Source organism: Globicephala melas, chromosome 19, assembly GCF_963455315.2.
Source record: "Globicephala melas chromosome 19, mGloMel1.2, whole genome shotgun sequence".
In the NCBI taxonomy this organism is placed as follows: Eukaryota; Metazoa; Chordata; class Mammalia; order Artiodactyla; family Delphinidae; genus Globicephala; species Globicephala melas.
The window spans coordinates 56045850-56060639 of NC_083332.1; the positions used below are offsets into that span (position 1 = coordinate 56045850).

The following is a 14790-nucleotide window of genomic DNA, read 5'->3' on the forward strand; positions in this document are numbered from 1 at the left end:
TCTTGGTCAGTGCTTCTCAGCTGGGGGCAGCTCTGACCCCCAGGGCATATCTGGCAACATCTGGAGACATTCTGGGCTGCAGAAGGAGGGGTGCTGCCGGCATCCAGCGGTGGGAGTCGGGGATGCTGCGGAACACGCTGCCACGCACAGAGCAGCCCTGAATCCTCTGAACTGTCTGGCCGCGGATGTCCGAAGTATCGAGAGGAGGAGCCCTGGTCTGGTGGCTGTTTATTACACAGGGGAACTTGTGATAGTCACAAAGCTCTGCACCTACGATTTGTGGACGAGACTGGCCTGATGTTTCCCCCGGGGTGTGCTGGAGCCCAGGCACACTTGGAAGCACATCTCTTCCCAATTCCACAGTCAGGGATGGCATGTTGGTAGCGTGACTTCAATCATGGTGGGAGTATTTACACCAAGAAAATTGGCAAACACTACCAATCAGGGCTCCTTTCTTTCTGGAGACTTTGTTGTTAAGACATTTACCCTCATCCCACTGGTTATATCTTAAAGAAGAAGAAGAAGAAAACAAGGTGCCCGGGCCCCACCCACTGCAATTCTGATTTAATTGGGATGTCCCTGGCATCGGGTTCTTTCTTTTTTTTAACACCTTAGGCAAGTGGAGTATGTGGCCAGAGTTGAGAACCCCTGCTCTAGGGGGAAGTGAGGAGGGGATTCTGCAGGGAGGTGATATTTAAATTGACACCTGCTGGCTGTCAGCAAGGCAAGAGGACAAGACGTTCCAGGCAGAGGGAACGGCATGTGCAAAGGCCCGGCAGTGCAGATGGAGCTGCCATTGGTCACACGTCCTACCCATGGTCCTTAAACACCTGCTTAAGAGTCCCCTGGAGCGCTGCTTGAAAATGCAGACTCCTGGACGCAGCGTTTCCGGGCCAGGCCCAGGAATCTGCATTCTTAAACTCCACAAGTGATCTGCTCCACGCTAAAGGCCACTGCAGGGGAGGAAGTGAAGGAAACTGAGTGTGCCCTGAGCAGAGAGAGTGGCAGAGGCAGAAGACGAAGTTGGAGAGGAAGGCCAGGCCATGGAGAGACTCGTACCACTGAGCTTCTCCCACCTCCACCTCCCGTGCTGAGCTGCTCCTGGGGTCATGTCAGCGGGTCTGCGGCAGGGCCTGAGCTTCTGCTTGTCTCATAGACTCCCAGTAATGCCGCTGCTGCTGGTTGGGGACCGTGCTTTGAGTGGCGGAGCTGTGCCTGTGTGTCAGTTGTGGAGGTTTTATTCTAAGGGCGTTGTAGTCGCCGATGGGTTTTAAGTAGAGAAGGGACTTGATGAGGTGTCAGTTTCCAGACTCCCCTCTGGCTGCGGCTGCAGAGGCCAAGCACGACCTTGGGGATCCCAGTAGGCGGCGGTTGCTACTAGGTGCCCAGGGTGGAGGCCTGGGGAGGACGAGGCGGGCCTGCTGCCTCCCGCTCAGGCCTGCCCTGATTCCCTGCTCAAGACAGCCCAGCCCCCTCGCAGCCCACAGTAGCTGGGGATCCAAGTTCTGCCCTCACCTCCCCCAGGAAATCACGCTGAGGGATGCAAGACCTTCCCTAGGCTCAGGTCCATCCCACCCCCTCGGTCAGTCCCTGGAAGATAAAACCCCGTGCTGTCTACCGGGCCCATCTGCGGCACTCTCAGTAGGTACGTGATGTACTTGCGCACAAGAGAACAGACAACTTGACCCAGGTTAGCATAGCTCGCTGGAAAATCGCCCGATCTAAGCCAAGCAGCCTTGAAAATCCACTCCTAAATCCCAGCAAAGGCAAAGGGGATGGAGCTGAGTACTGGATAGCAAGTTTGCCCTGAGTAACTACACCACATCCTCCACCGGACCACACACAATTTTCCATCAGGCATAGAATTCTCGGACTTTAGCTAAAGGGTTTTGTTTTTCCCCAGCAAAGCTCAGAGTGTATTTATCAAACATCCTTGGTGGGCTCAGCTCAGGCCTGGCTCGTGGCATGTGCTGGACAAACTCAGGCCCTCTGAGCACACTGGGTGTGAGTTCTGTGCTTGAGCCGGTCCTTGTGCACAGGGAGCACACGCGTCTCTTTGGAAGCACAGGCGCATGCGTGTGGCCCATTTAGGGAAGGACTGGACGAGCAGCTGTTTGTGATCATATCATCGTGCTCTGAGTCTCTTGGAGCAGTGGGCTCAACCGTGACTGCACACACAGGAAGCCCTAAGCATGACTGGTGTCCGGACTCCACCCTAGAGATTCCGACCTACTGGGACATTAGGATGTTTAGAAGTGCCTCAAGGGACACTGGTGTCCAGCCATGGGTGGAAGGTTCTGGCACAGGGGCAGGAAGGGTGAGAGCAGTGGGTGGAAGAAATCAGGGAGGACTTTGTGGGGGAGGAGGACCTGCATGGGATCATGCAGCATCTTGGACATGCAGTCAGAGACCTGGGTTCAAATCCAAGTCCTCTCCACTTACGAGCCATGTCATCAGGGTAGTCATTTGACCTCTGGTAGCATCTTTCCTCACCTGTAATGTGGAGATGGTAATACCTACCGTTCAGAGATATCTGAAAATGTCTGTGTGGTCTGCGTGATAGCACTTAGCACCGTGCCAGCCCAGGGGCACCAACAAAGGAAGCCCGTTGCTGGAGTTACCTTTGTCCTGACGCGCGCCTCCCCGTAATATTTGGAAGCACCCAGTGAGGAGGCGCTTTACCCAGACTCAAAGCTCTGACAAGTCCTGCTATAAAGAGGCCCAGCATTTCCCAAACACATGTGACCTCAATGATGCCATAGCGCACTTTCCTCAGCTAACACCTGTTAACCCCCTGCACTAGCATTGTTCCTCTAGGCGGTGGAGATGCTGCAAGGGGCGGGGTGGGGGGTTAGCCCAGAGCGGTGGGGTGCTACAGACAGGAGGGACGTGCAGACTCCAGGGGACTAGCATCTGGGGTTTGGGATCCCTTTGAAGGGTGTTCCCAGGTGGAGGGCAGAAGCTGAGCTTTCTCACCCAGCAGGGATGGGGCCTCAGAGGTGGGGCCTGGGCCTTGCCCCGAGGATATTAGGGGGAGGGGGACAGTTAGACCACAGGAAGCAACTAGAAGCAAAATCGCTAGTAGGTCTCATAGGTGTGTCCGGAAGGTGGCCAGGGAAGGCATCTTGGTGGAGGTGAACACCAGGGGCCTTATGGGTCTTGTGTAGAGGTTAACATCACTTATTCGTTCCACAAACGTGTCGACCGCCTGCTATGTGCTGGGACTACAGCACGTGCCTCGATGACAGGCAGCCCGGTTTGGATGCCATCCCCACCTCTCCCTGTCTGGAGGCCTTGAGGGAGCCTGTCTCCTCGCTGGTGGCGAGGGATACAGTAGCACCAGCTCATCGCACCGCTGTGGGGTTCCGGGAACACTTAGCCGCGTGCAGCCTGGCGCTTGGAAGCAGCCACTAGATGGCAGCTCGCGGCTTCTCTGACCCGCCCCCAGGGCCCGCACTCATGCCCCTCTCCACCTCTCCCCCAGCCGCGACAATTCCCCCAGCCTGAAGGAGATCCGGAACGGCTGCCAGCAGCCCTGCGACCGGAAGCCCACCTTACCTCTGCGCCTTCTGCACCCCAGCCCGGACCTGGTGTCTCAGGAAGCCACGCTGTCCGAGGCGCGGCTCAAGTCGGTGGTCGTGGCCTCCAGCGAGATCCACGTGGAGGTGGAGCCCGCCAGCACTGCCAAGCCGGCGCTGACGGCCAGCGTGGGCAACGACAGCGAGCCCAACCTCATCGACTGCCTCATGGTCAGCCCCGCCTGCAGCACCATGAGCATCGAGCTGGGCCCCCAGGCCGACCGCACGCTCGGCTGCTACGTGGAGATCCTCAAGCTGCTGTGAGTGTCCCCCGGCCTGCCTGGTGCCCTCGGGTTGGGGAGGGGGCTTGCCGCTGGCTGGAGGCATGCAGGGGCGGGCGTGCTGAGTGTGGGTGCACAGGATGCAGAGGTAGGGTGTGAGGGCACTTGTTCTGGGGTGTGTGCGTGCAGGGCTGTGTGTGTACGTGCATGCTCGAGGATCTGGACACGTGTAGGGTACAGGCACAAGCATGATGTCTACACCTGTGTCCATGAGTTTGAGAATGTGTGAGTGTGTACGCCTGCCAGGATGTGCTTCAGCGCTCGGGGCCCGAGTATGTCTTGCGTGTGTGGACACCTCTGCGTGTTGTGTAGGGTGTGGGCTCGTTCTGAATCTGCAATTGTCCTTGTGTGAGTATAAGTGGCTTTGGATGTATGAGGGCATAACAGCATGTGGGTGATTGCCCGAGTTTCTGTGTGTTGTGTGTGTCTGTGTGTCTACATATAGGAGTTGGATATGGGAGGGATGTGGATTTCTCTATAGGGGCAGTATGTGTGTTTCGAGTGCCTGTGAGTGTAAGTGCACAAGTGTAGGTGTGTCCGGGTGCTTGTGCTGCTTCTGTGCATGAGTGGCTCTGAGTGCAACACGTGGGTATGAGCATTTGTGCACAAGAGCTGGAGTGTGTGTGTATGTTCTCTGTGTATGTGTGCAGATATGCCCATGAGCCAGCATGTGGGTGTGTTTCTGTGTCACACGATCCATGCACGCTTCGCGTGTGTGGTGTGTATTGGCCGTCGGGTTCCAGCAGCTGTCCCCATGCAGCCTCATCCGCTGGGCGGGGGAGGGAGCATGGCATGCGGATCAGGCTCCACGCGCCTGGCTGGTGGGAGGAGTTCTAAGCAGGAGCCGGAGACCAGTCTGCTCTGAGTGGTGCTTCTGAGCTGGGTGCTTTGGACCGTGCCTGCCCCTCCCCGAGCCTCAGTTGTGTGACTCTGGAATGGAGGGGGTCTTAGTCTTTGACCCCCAAGGGTCTTTCCAGTTCCACCATTCACACCCCAGACCCGTCTCGGACTATGTGCGCCTGGGGGGGCCTTGCTGTCCACTCCCTTCCGCCCCGCGCTGAGCTCTGCAGTTCTGTGGACCAGCCGGGCCGGGAGAACCCAGCAGACGCCTACCCCACTTGCTCCCACCAGCTCTGTCCTTCAGAACAGGACTTGGCGCCACTTGCAGGGATGGGCATTGCCCGGCGCAGTGGGTGGTGGCACGTGGGCTTTTCCGAGGGGTTGGGGGCATGACGGCATGGGCGCGTCTGACCGATGCCCGGCGCTTATCTAATGTCTGGGCACCAGGGCCCCTCGATCTGGGGGGGCCTGCCTCCTGGGGCTCGTCAGTGTTGCTGGGGTCACACTGAGTCCCTGCGTTGTTGTTGCTCGTCTCTGCGGCGTTCGTTCTGCTCTCATGAACGGGGTGCTGCCCGGAGTGTGCTCGTGGTCCGGAGGGTGGAGGCTACCTGCCGGTTGGCTGGTGAGCTGGTGAATGAGAGCTGCCTAGGGGTGCCCCTGTTCACGCTCTAAAAGCGAGGCCTGTGGTGTCTGTGGAGGTGAGCACGTGTGTGCACACACAGGCATACACGTTACGCAGTGGCTTCTCGCGATTGGAGGTGACTCTGGTTGCAGCATCCCCAAACTCTTCCTCTGCCCTTGCTTTGGCCCCGGAGAGGAGAAGGGGAGGCCTCCCTTGTTTCCGGCAGCCAAGGCCAGCTGAGGGCACGACCGCGATTAGCGATATCCCCACCCAAAGCAGATTCAAAATTCTGCTCAGAGAGCATCTCCCAGAACACGTCTCAGTCTCTTTAAGGCTGGAGGAGTCCCCGCTTTCTCCCAGGGTGGCGGCCAGCCCTCTGAGGGACCGGCCAGCCGCGGCCCACATCTCCTTCTCATCTGGCCGGGCCCGGCTCTCCTCCTGCGGCCCCTGACTCCGGCTGTTTTCCGCAGACACCTGGAACTCCCAGACCTTCTGCCAGTTCGGGCCCTGACTCATACTTCTCATTAAGCACTAAGGATTTGAGTTTCATCATGCAGTTGACACACTTTTTTTTTCCTTCTTCATAAACATGCTCATGAATGAGGACTCTGTTCCTCCTGATCTGCTTCCAGACCTCCTGCCTGCCCGCATTGCCCAGCTGCCAGGTCATGGGTGGGGGTCAGGGGGTCCGTCAGAGGCTGCCTGCTGGGCGCTGGGCGGCGTTCCTGACCACTGCTCAGGGTAGCACGTCCCGCCCCACCCGGAGATCTCCACGAAGCAGGGTTTGTACGTCCAGAAGCCTTTTTCACCTTGGGGGAGCGCAGAGCACGATGTGGGCCTGATCACTTCTTTCCCTAGCAGCTTTCCTTCTCTAACCCTGCTGCCTGCTTGACTCACTGGCCCACTGGAGGGCCTCACATGTGTCAAATCCGCAAAACCCCAGCAGCTCAAAGTGCTCCAAAGCATGATATGTTGGAAAAAGCACAGATTCAGAGCCAGACTGCCAGGTTCAGGGCCCAGGGGTGTCAGTGTTAGCTTGTGACCTTGCACTGGTTACCCACCCTCTCTGAGTCGAGCTGCCCCCAGCCATCAGAGGGCATGGCCTCGGGCCCCAGCACAGAGCAGGTATCTTGCAGGCATGGACACTGGGCAGATGGGAGTTACTACACTTTCTGACTACAACTGTGTTTCCTCTATTTTAAGGTACCATTGGGAGTAAGACACATCATCGATTTAATAACAGCACTTTGAGAGGGGAAAAAAAAGAAAAAAACCCACGAATATGGCATTCAGTGCAGACTCAGTTTGCAGGAAGCGTGCATCTGAGAATTGAGGAAATGCGGCCATAGGACTTAGTCTGCTGTGTAACTGCAGGCAGTGTTCTTGGCTTCTCTGGGCCTGAGTTTTCTCATCTCTAAAATGGGTGTCTTCCTCAGAGGGGCTATTGGGAGAATTTAGGACTTGGTGAGAGTGGACTGCTGTTTTCAGTAGGACGGCTCCCCAGATGAGAGTAGTGTGTAAAGAATGGAAGGACAGAGGCTCTAATGTGGAATTGAGGGGTCCTATCAGTGCATTGTGGGGGCCAAAGAAGCCATGCTTAGAGCCTGGGCCCAGCCTGGCAGACCGCGTCCACAGGAACAGGCGGGCACCACTCCATCCCGAGAGAGTGGACAGGGGCCCTGATTAGTTGTGTTCCCATCGGAGGGCCCTCAAATAGTTAGAATTTAACACCATTGGAAAGTAACGTAAACTGCAAAACGTTCCCTGGAGACTCAGAAAAGGAAAACTATTCCCAGCACAGGTCAAGGCTGACTCTGAGATCATCACCCTGTGAGGCCCAAGCTGGGTGGTACGATGGAAAGAATGTGGACTTTGGGAGCTGGACAGAGCACGTTTGGCCTATAGTTGTTCGGATTCCAGCTCTTAACCTCCTGGGCACGTGTGTGTGGTTCACACTTTTGTTTACCCACTTATTTATGCATTCTTTCACCAAACACTTACAGCACACCCAGGTGGGCCAGGTTCTGTGCTAAATGCTGGGGACCCAACGCCCCCTGCTCTCATTCCCTCTGAATCTGAGTAGCACCAAGTTCTGAAAGCAGCGACATTGCCTGCCCGGTGGGATGGAGTGTGGGAATCTCCTGGCACACGTGTGGCCACAGGCAAAGGGATGCCCTTCCGTCCAGGAAGAGAAAAGAGCCGCCATCGTGAGGGAGAGCTGGGAGATGGGCACATCCACTGTTTTCTGATCAGCTCGAATCTGGCTATTTGTTACTTTTGCAAACACATGGATTTTAAAAGAGGCCTCATTGGGCTGGAGGTCAGCTGGAAGACGCCTCACCCCTCGGGGCCTTCAGGGAAAATGCAGATGGACTTGGGGTTGTCCTCGTGACCGGGAAGCACGATAGTGACTAGAATGTAGAAGGCAGGCGCCGGGGACATCGCCCAGGACCTCCCTGCTCCGTGAAGGACTGGCACAGCCAGATAGCGCAGCTCTGCTGAGCGGAAACGCCCGGAGTTCAGTGCAGGGAAGGGGGACTGTCTGGGGGCTTGGAGACCCTGGCGGACAAGGAGTGGCTGGAATAGCCTCCAACAGGCGGAGAGATGGAGAAGGAGGTTGCAGGCGACCGCGCGGCCAGGATGAAGCCCGTGGGTGTGGCTGGGGAGTGTGATGAGGCTCTGGGGTGGGGTGGACTGGAGCCCAGTCAGCATCTCTGCCCTCACGCGGGTCCTCAGGCCCCAGACACCACCGCTGCCAGCCGTTCCTCCAGGTCAGCTCACCGTCTGCCAGCCGCTGTCTTCCCAGTGGGACTCGGGGGCGGGAGCTGGGTACCCGGGGGCGGGGGTGGAAGGACCACTTCACCTCCTTGGTTGAATGTCAGCCAGACTGGGGTCCAATCTTCCCCCCCACCGTTCAACTGATCATATGATTGCAGACAATGAGTCCGCCTCTCTGGGCCTCGGTTTCCCAGTTGTGAAATAAGGATAGGGACGCCTGTCAGTGCGTGCTGGCTCTCAGGGCTGCCTCGAGAATTCAGTGAATTCGTGTGTGCCACGCGTTCGCCACACCACCTGGCACCCTGCAGGCTTGCGGCAAGGACAGGTACCCCCATCCCCACGGTCAGCATCTCCGTGCTCGGGCTTCCGGCGAGGGTTTTAGATGAGGTCTGCAGAGCAGCAGAAATACACGTGTGTGTGTGTGTGTGTGTGTGTGTGTGTGTGTGTGTGTAGTGTAGTGTAGTGTAGTGTATGTATGCGTATAGATGGACTGATCAGTTTGGAAAATTTCAGATGCATATTCCTGGGGCTTGTGGCCACTCTGTAGAGCCCAGACGCTCCCTAGAGCATTTGAGGCCAGCGGATCTGCCTACAGCCCTGGAAGGTCCCTGGTGGGATGACGAGGCAGAGAAGGGGGATTTGCCCAGGTCCCCAGCTTCAGAGATGAAGGCCACTCACTTCTCACCGTGGATTTTAATCCCTGGGCCAGCTAGTTGCCTTTTGAGGGAGCAGATACTTGTGCGTGTGATGGCAGGAGCGAAGCAGAATGAGCTGTGTCCCTGACACACCCTCCTGGCGCCCTGGGCTGCATTAGGTGCCTCGCTCATGGTCTTCTAGAAAGGCCGTGGACCTCCCCTTGGTCTCCCAGGCCTCGCTGTGCCCTAGCTCACCCCCAGGGGCCCCTTTGAGGACCCCACCAGTGCCCCACCCCAGGGAGCCACACACAGCATTCTCCAGGCTGTGGCCGTGACAGAGCCAGGGTTCAGGTTGGGCGCTGCGGCACACAGCCGTCAGGGCCAGGCCTGCCCGTCCCAGACCCGTGTGCTGGGGGCTTCGGCTTCCCAGAGGCTTGCTTGGCCCCCCGTGCCCTCAGGCTGCTGTGTTCTCCCCATGCCATGCAGAAGATTCCGTGAAATCGGGGAAAGGGTCTGCTTGGAGGAAGCACCTTGTCCACGGGACAGCTCCGAGCTCTGGTCTAACAGCACCTGTCAAGCTGGGTTACAATTCTACCAAGTGTGCATTGTCTCTGCCGGGCCAAGGCGGCCGCCCCAAATCCTCGGAACCACTCTGCCCTCATTTCCCACGTCCACCCCTCACCGGCCCAGCTTGTCTCTGGTGTTACCTACGCGCACCACCACCACCACCACCACCCCCCCCCCCCCCGCCGCCCCTGCTCCCCTCCCAAGCAAGAGAAAGGAAGTCCTCAGCCATGTAGGCTCTAAACCGCTCGTGGAGAGCAGCCCGAGGCCAGAGGGCTGGATTTCTTGCTCACGGAGCCTCGTTCAAGTCCAGCTTCTCCCCGCATGAGCTCTGTGATCTTCAGCAGGTGTCCTGACCTCTCTGGGCCTCCATTTCTCATCTGTAAATGGGGGTTATAGGATTCAATGTGCGCCGCTTGACACCTGAGGCCCCTCAGAGGCCCTCAGGTTGCCTAAGGCACCTGGTTCACTCTCCTCTTCCTCCCCGAGCCCTGCAAGGCCTGGCTATCCTGTCCTTCCTGCAGGTGGGCTCAGGCCTCTCACAGCCCGGCCTGTAGCGCTCCCTTCCACCCCAGGTCAGCCTGGCCTGCCAGCCCTGAGGCCAGCACTGCTCTCAGGATGCTCCTGACAGGCGCTCTGCTGGCCACAGGGATCCCACGCCCATCCCTTGGGCCTGGCCAGGCCCCGGGCTCCTAGCTTCCCAGTCTCTGCCCAGCACACCCACCATGTATGCTAAAATGGTCAGACTGGACATTTGGAGTAAGTCCAGGGGCCAGCTGCAAACTTGGAGCTGGGCAAGGCCCAGGCCAGGAAGGAAGTCCGTCTGCCTCTGCCTCTTCCTTCACCCCTGCGTCCTCCCCCTGGTCCTGCGTGAGCTGCCATGACAGAGCCTTCAGGAGGCCGGGCTCCAGGCTGGGGAGACACTTTCACCTAGACCCCTGCCCCAACCTCCCACCGAGCTTAGCACCTGCACCCGGTGACACAACGCTGTTCATTGATCACCTCCCCTTCCTCCGGAGTGAGCCATGGTCCGGGCTGTGTCTGTCCGGGAGCCCAGCCGGTGCCTACACACCAGGCGCGGCCACAGCTCCTCTGACACCCACTCTGATTATGGGTGATTTAAACACTCCGTAGAGATTCCTGTATTTAATGGCATTTCTACATTGAACATATTTTTTTAAAGCAAAAGAAAAACGAGTACGTGCCCCTTTTGAGAAAGGGAACAGGGCCTGCCTCTGCAGGTGGAAACAGGGGCCACGAGATGTGTTGTTCAGTGGGCAGGAGCACAGACACGGGAGCCAGGCTCCTGGGGTCAAACCCCAGCTCTTACCGACTGTGTGGCCTTGGGCCAGTGCCTGTCTTCACCGAGACTCAGTTTCCTTGGCTGTAGAATGGGGATGGCGGGTGCATCCAGCTCACTGGGTCTCTGGGAGGAACACAGGGGCTGATCCATGGCCTGGAAGAGCCCCTGGCTCGAGACACGTGCTGTCTACAGTGTTTGCTCCTATTGCTTTTAGATTTTTCTGGAAGCCATAAGTCAGTCAGTGACAGGTGGGAGGGAAAGAGGGAAGGGGTTTAGAGGGAAGACAAGCCAGCTGTAAAAATCAATGACCACAGGTATGAGGTCGAAAGGGGTCTGTCTCCACGTCTTGATCTGGGCTCCCTGTGCCCATCCACCCATGGGCAGCGTAAAGCACACACCCAGCCTCGGGCACTGGAGTCCGAGGACCTGGCTGTGAATCCTTGCTCTGAGTGTCCTAGCTGCTTGAACTCAGGAGGCACGAGGGGCCTCGCTTTCTCACCTGTAGGGCAGGTGCGATACTCTTGTCCTCAAGTGCCTGTTCTGAGGACTAAGTGAGCCGGGCTGTGCCCACTGCCTGGCCTGGTCAGTGCTTAGTAACCCTCAGCTGGCAACACTGTCAGAACTTATCTCAGGCCACAGGCTTTTCTGGGAATTCTTTTCGGTGTGTCCGGCGGCTTTCCTCGGAACACTCCAGGGTGTGAGCTGGATTCTGAAGGCTGCCACTTTATCATCACTTTATTTGGAGGAAGGAGGGGTGGGAACAGTTCCTACGCCGGGGTTATCTAAACTGTGCATTGTTGGTGAGGGCAAATTATTTGTTCTGGGGGGTGAGAAGATCTTCCTCTTTTTTGGAATGAAGTAGAGACAGACATACAGCATATTAACAGATATAGTGTACTTAGAGAGCAATTAAGGAAAATGTTGAAAAAGCTCCTTGGGGCGGCGGGGGGCAGAGGAGTCCAACTGAATGAAAAGAAGGTTGAAAAACAGCGAATTCTGGGACTTCCCTGGTGGTCCCGTGGTGAGGACTCCACGCTTCCACCGCAGGGGGCACAGGTTCGATCCCTGACTGGGGAACTAAGATCGCACAAGCCGCATGGCAGTGCCAACAAAACAAAACAAAACAAAACAAAAAACAGCGAATTCTATACATCAGGGAGCCCCGGGCCCACAGGACCACAAATGAGGTCTGGGGTCCGGGGCCGTCCTCTGCTTAGGCCAGGTTGCAGCACAGACCAAGGGGCTTAAACAACAGAAATGTATTTTCTCACAGTTCTGGAGGCTGGAACTGTGGAATCCAGGTGCGGGTAGTGTTGGTTGTGTCTGAGGCCCTCTCTGCTCGGCTCACAGGTGGTCATCCCTGTGTGTGTGTCTGTGTCCTGATCTCCACTCACGAGGACACCAGTCCGGTTGGGTTAGGACCCACCCCAATGACCTCGTTTTACCTCAGTCACCTCTTCCTGGGCTCGGGTCCTGGGGTTAGGACTTCAGCGTACGAATCTGAGGGGGATACGTTTCAGCCCATGACAGCCCTCCGTGCTCTGGAAGGTAGAAGGAACGAGGGTCTGGGAACCTGGGTGTGGTGGAGACGAGGAGGAATCCGGGGAGCTAGGTGACCAGCCCCTTCGGCGGCCACGGGGAAGTCTCCGGAGAGGCTTATCAGGCCTTGCGGCCACGCTGCAGACACCAGCTGCTTGTCCCTCGGGGCCCCTGGGAGCCGAGGTCGCCAGACTCTCGCCCCATCTTTGACCCTGTGTGATAACACACCATTAACCGCCCCTCGTCTAGACCAGCCCTGACCGTCGGCCCCTCTCGTTCCAGGTCTGACTATGATGACTGGAGACCGTCTCTGGCCAGCTTGCTTCAGCCCATTCCATTCCCCAAAGAGTAAGTCCCACACACGTCCCCAGCACCCTCCGGCCCTGAAAGGACAACCTCCGTCGGCCACCCCGGCCTTAGCAGGGGGACCGATCAGGTCACGGGACGCACCGGGGGACACCACAGACGACAGCGGGAGATGGAGATGGAGGTGTTGGTCCTCAGCTGTGGGACCCCGAGGAGGCTCACTCCCACCCCCGAAAATGGGGAAATCACGTGCTTGCATGGCTAGATGGCTTCACTGAGCTAAGAGTACAAAGGCCCCATGCGGTCACGTCAGCGGTGTTTATTGTGCGTCAGATGGGCGTAGGAAAACCTGCCTCTCCCGTCTCCCTCGGGCCAGAGTAGAAATCCAGACATAACGCGTGCGGAATGGCTTTGTGTGCTGCGCGGCCATATGCTGAAAGCTCCCTTAGTACCCCCATTACAGGATTAGCTCCCGCCCCACAGTGAGCTGGGCCAGGAACGGACCCTTCCGTCTCGCCGGCCCTTATCCCAGTATTGAATTTATCACGGGAAAATAGGGAGAAAACTCTCTGGTGGATAATGGCCTGAGGAGAAGGCTTTGTCTAAATCACCAGGCCCTAAAATGCCTGCAGGCCTGTTTTGATAGCTGTGAAGGAGCCGGGCCCCAGGAGGCAGCTCCGGGGGCTCTCTCCGGAGGAGCTCTGTGTTTATGAAATGCGGCTCTCCGAGGGGCCATTACACTCAGTAATTACCCCATTTGCCGGCCCAGCTGGTCCCTGGAGCCCCCAGGATTTGAGACTGGAGAAATCCGACTCCTGAGAGCAGTGGCGTCATGGGCTGCAGTCGCTGTTCCCACAGCTGCGGGGATACACCTGACAGTGGGCCCATGAGGCGATTGGCCCTGAGAAGGGTCCCCGGTTGCCGCTCGGATGAGTGGTGGCAATGAGCGCAGCCGCGCCTTAGTGGTGGAACAGTTCACAAGCACACCTGGGTCCCTGGTGCCCACGTGCAGACGTGCTCACGTGCACCCCCCGGAGCGCCGCTTCTGCTTCCTCTGAAGCCTGGTGCTCGTGACTAGGTGCTACCGTCATCCCCATTTTACATTAGAATTACCCTCCTTTTAGAGTAAGCAGGGGCCCGGGGAGCTCAGCCCGTTCCCGTTCCTCTGCTCCATGTCATGTCGAGTGGGGACACGATGTCGGTGTTTCATGCTCAACTTCCCCTTCATTCTTGGAATCCGGCAGAAAGCCTGCCGCCCCCAGAGGAAGGACCCTGGGTCACTGTGCTGTTGCGAACGCCCTGCTCACTGCGGTTTTCCCTTTGTTTCTGTTGCAGAGCGCTCGCACACGAGAAGTTCACCAAGTGAGTATTTGGGCAACGCCCTTGTTACCTTCTTCCCGGACGAGTGTCCTCTGTCCTGCGGGCGTCCCCCAGCAGCCAGCCCTCCTTCCGGCCCGTCCTCGTCACGTGCCTTCTGGGAGGCAAGGATGGCTCCTCCCAGAAGTTCTCCCGGAGACGCGTGTCCAGGCCCGTCCAGGCGTCTCCTGATCCCGCCAGCTCAGCCGGTGCCCCGCCCCTCCCCAGCTCTGTCCTCAGCCCCCCATCCTGGCCCACCCCAGCCAGGACCCAGGGCATGACTCTGCCCCTACCCCGTCTCTTTCAGGGAACTGAAGTACGTGATTCAGAGGTTCGCCGAAGACCCACGACAAGAGGTGAGGCCTCCCTCTCCCTCGGAGGCACACGGTCCAGGCTGCAGCAGGGCGCATGTGGCTCTGTCAGGGCCCCTTGTCCCCCGCGGGCATCCTTAACAGTTTACAAAGGCTCCTTTGCCTTGTGCATAAACACAGCCCCCCAACCCAAGTGTCCAAGCCTGGCCCGTGTTGTCAGTGTTTTACTGTAAACTGAGGCTCCCCAGAGGTGTTTCCCACCGGCTGTTCCTCCTTAGGGCACGGGCCATGATATAGGGCCAGGCTGGCACCCGGGCTCCTCACCAGCTCTGAGATGAGGCTCATCCTCTCTGGTCCTGCCGTTCTGAGTATCAGCGGGCCAGGGAAGATGTCTGAGCTGGGCTCTGAGCCAGGTTTTATTTGCCGGGCATGGTGGCCTAGGGCCTCCCCGAGGGGCCACTCTGCCCCTCCAACAGCTGGGCTTCAGGGAGAGGGCAGCAGCCTTCCCTCCCAGAGCCCCTGTGTGTGAACAAGGACTCAGAGTGGGCTGGGAACCCACCCCAGCCGTTCTCCCATTGCATCGCTGTAATGACAGCAACAGCCTTCGCTGGGTGCTCACGCTGTGTCAGGCACATGCGTTCTCTCATTTAATCCTCACAACAACCCTGTGACTAGGT

The 14790-nt window shown here is 58.0% G+C and overlaps 1 protein-coding gene across 3 annotated transcripts in view; it reads left to right on the top strand.

Moving 5' to 3' along the window:
* The window catches only part of CMIP (c-Maf inducing protein), a 237898-nt gene that overhangs the window by 209130 nt on the left and 13978 nt on the right, over positions 1 to 14790 (top strand). For all 3 annotated transcript variants that reach the window (XM_060288883.2, XM_030863243.3, XM_060288884.1), the window contains 4 exons: positions 3485 to 3838; positions 12423 to 12488; positions 13782 to 13808; positions 14110 to 14158. In XM_060288883.2, the coding sequence (XP_060144866.1) occupies positions 3485 to 3838; positions 12423 to 12488; positions 13782 to 13808; positions 14110 to 14158 (496 nt within the window). The remainder of the gene's footprint in view (positions 1 to 3484; positions 3839 to 12422; positions 12489 to 13781; positions 13809 to 14109; positions 14159 to 14790) is intronic.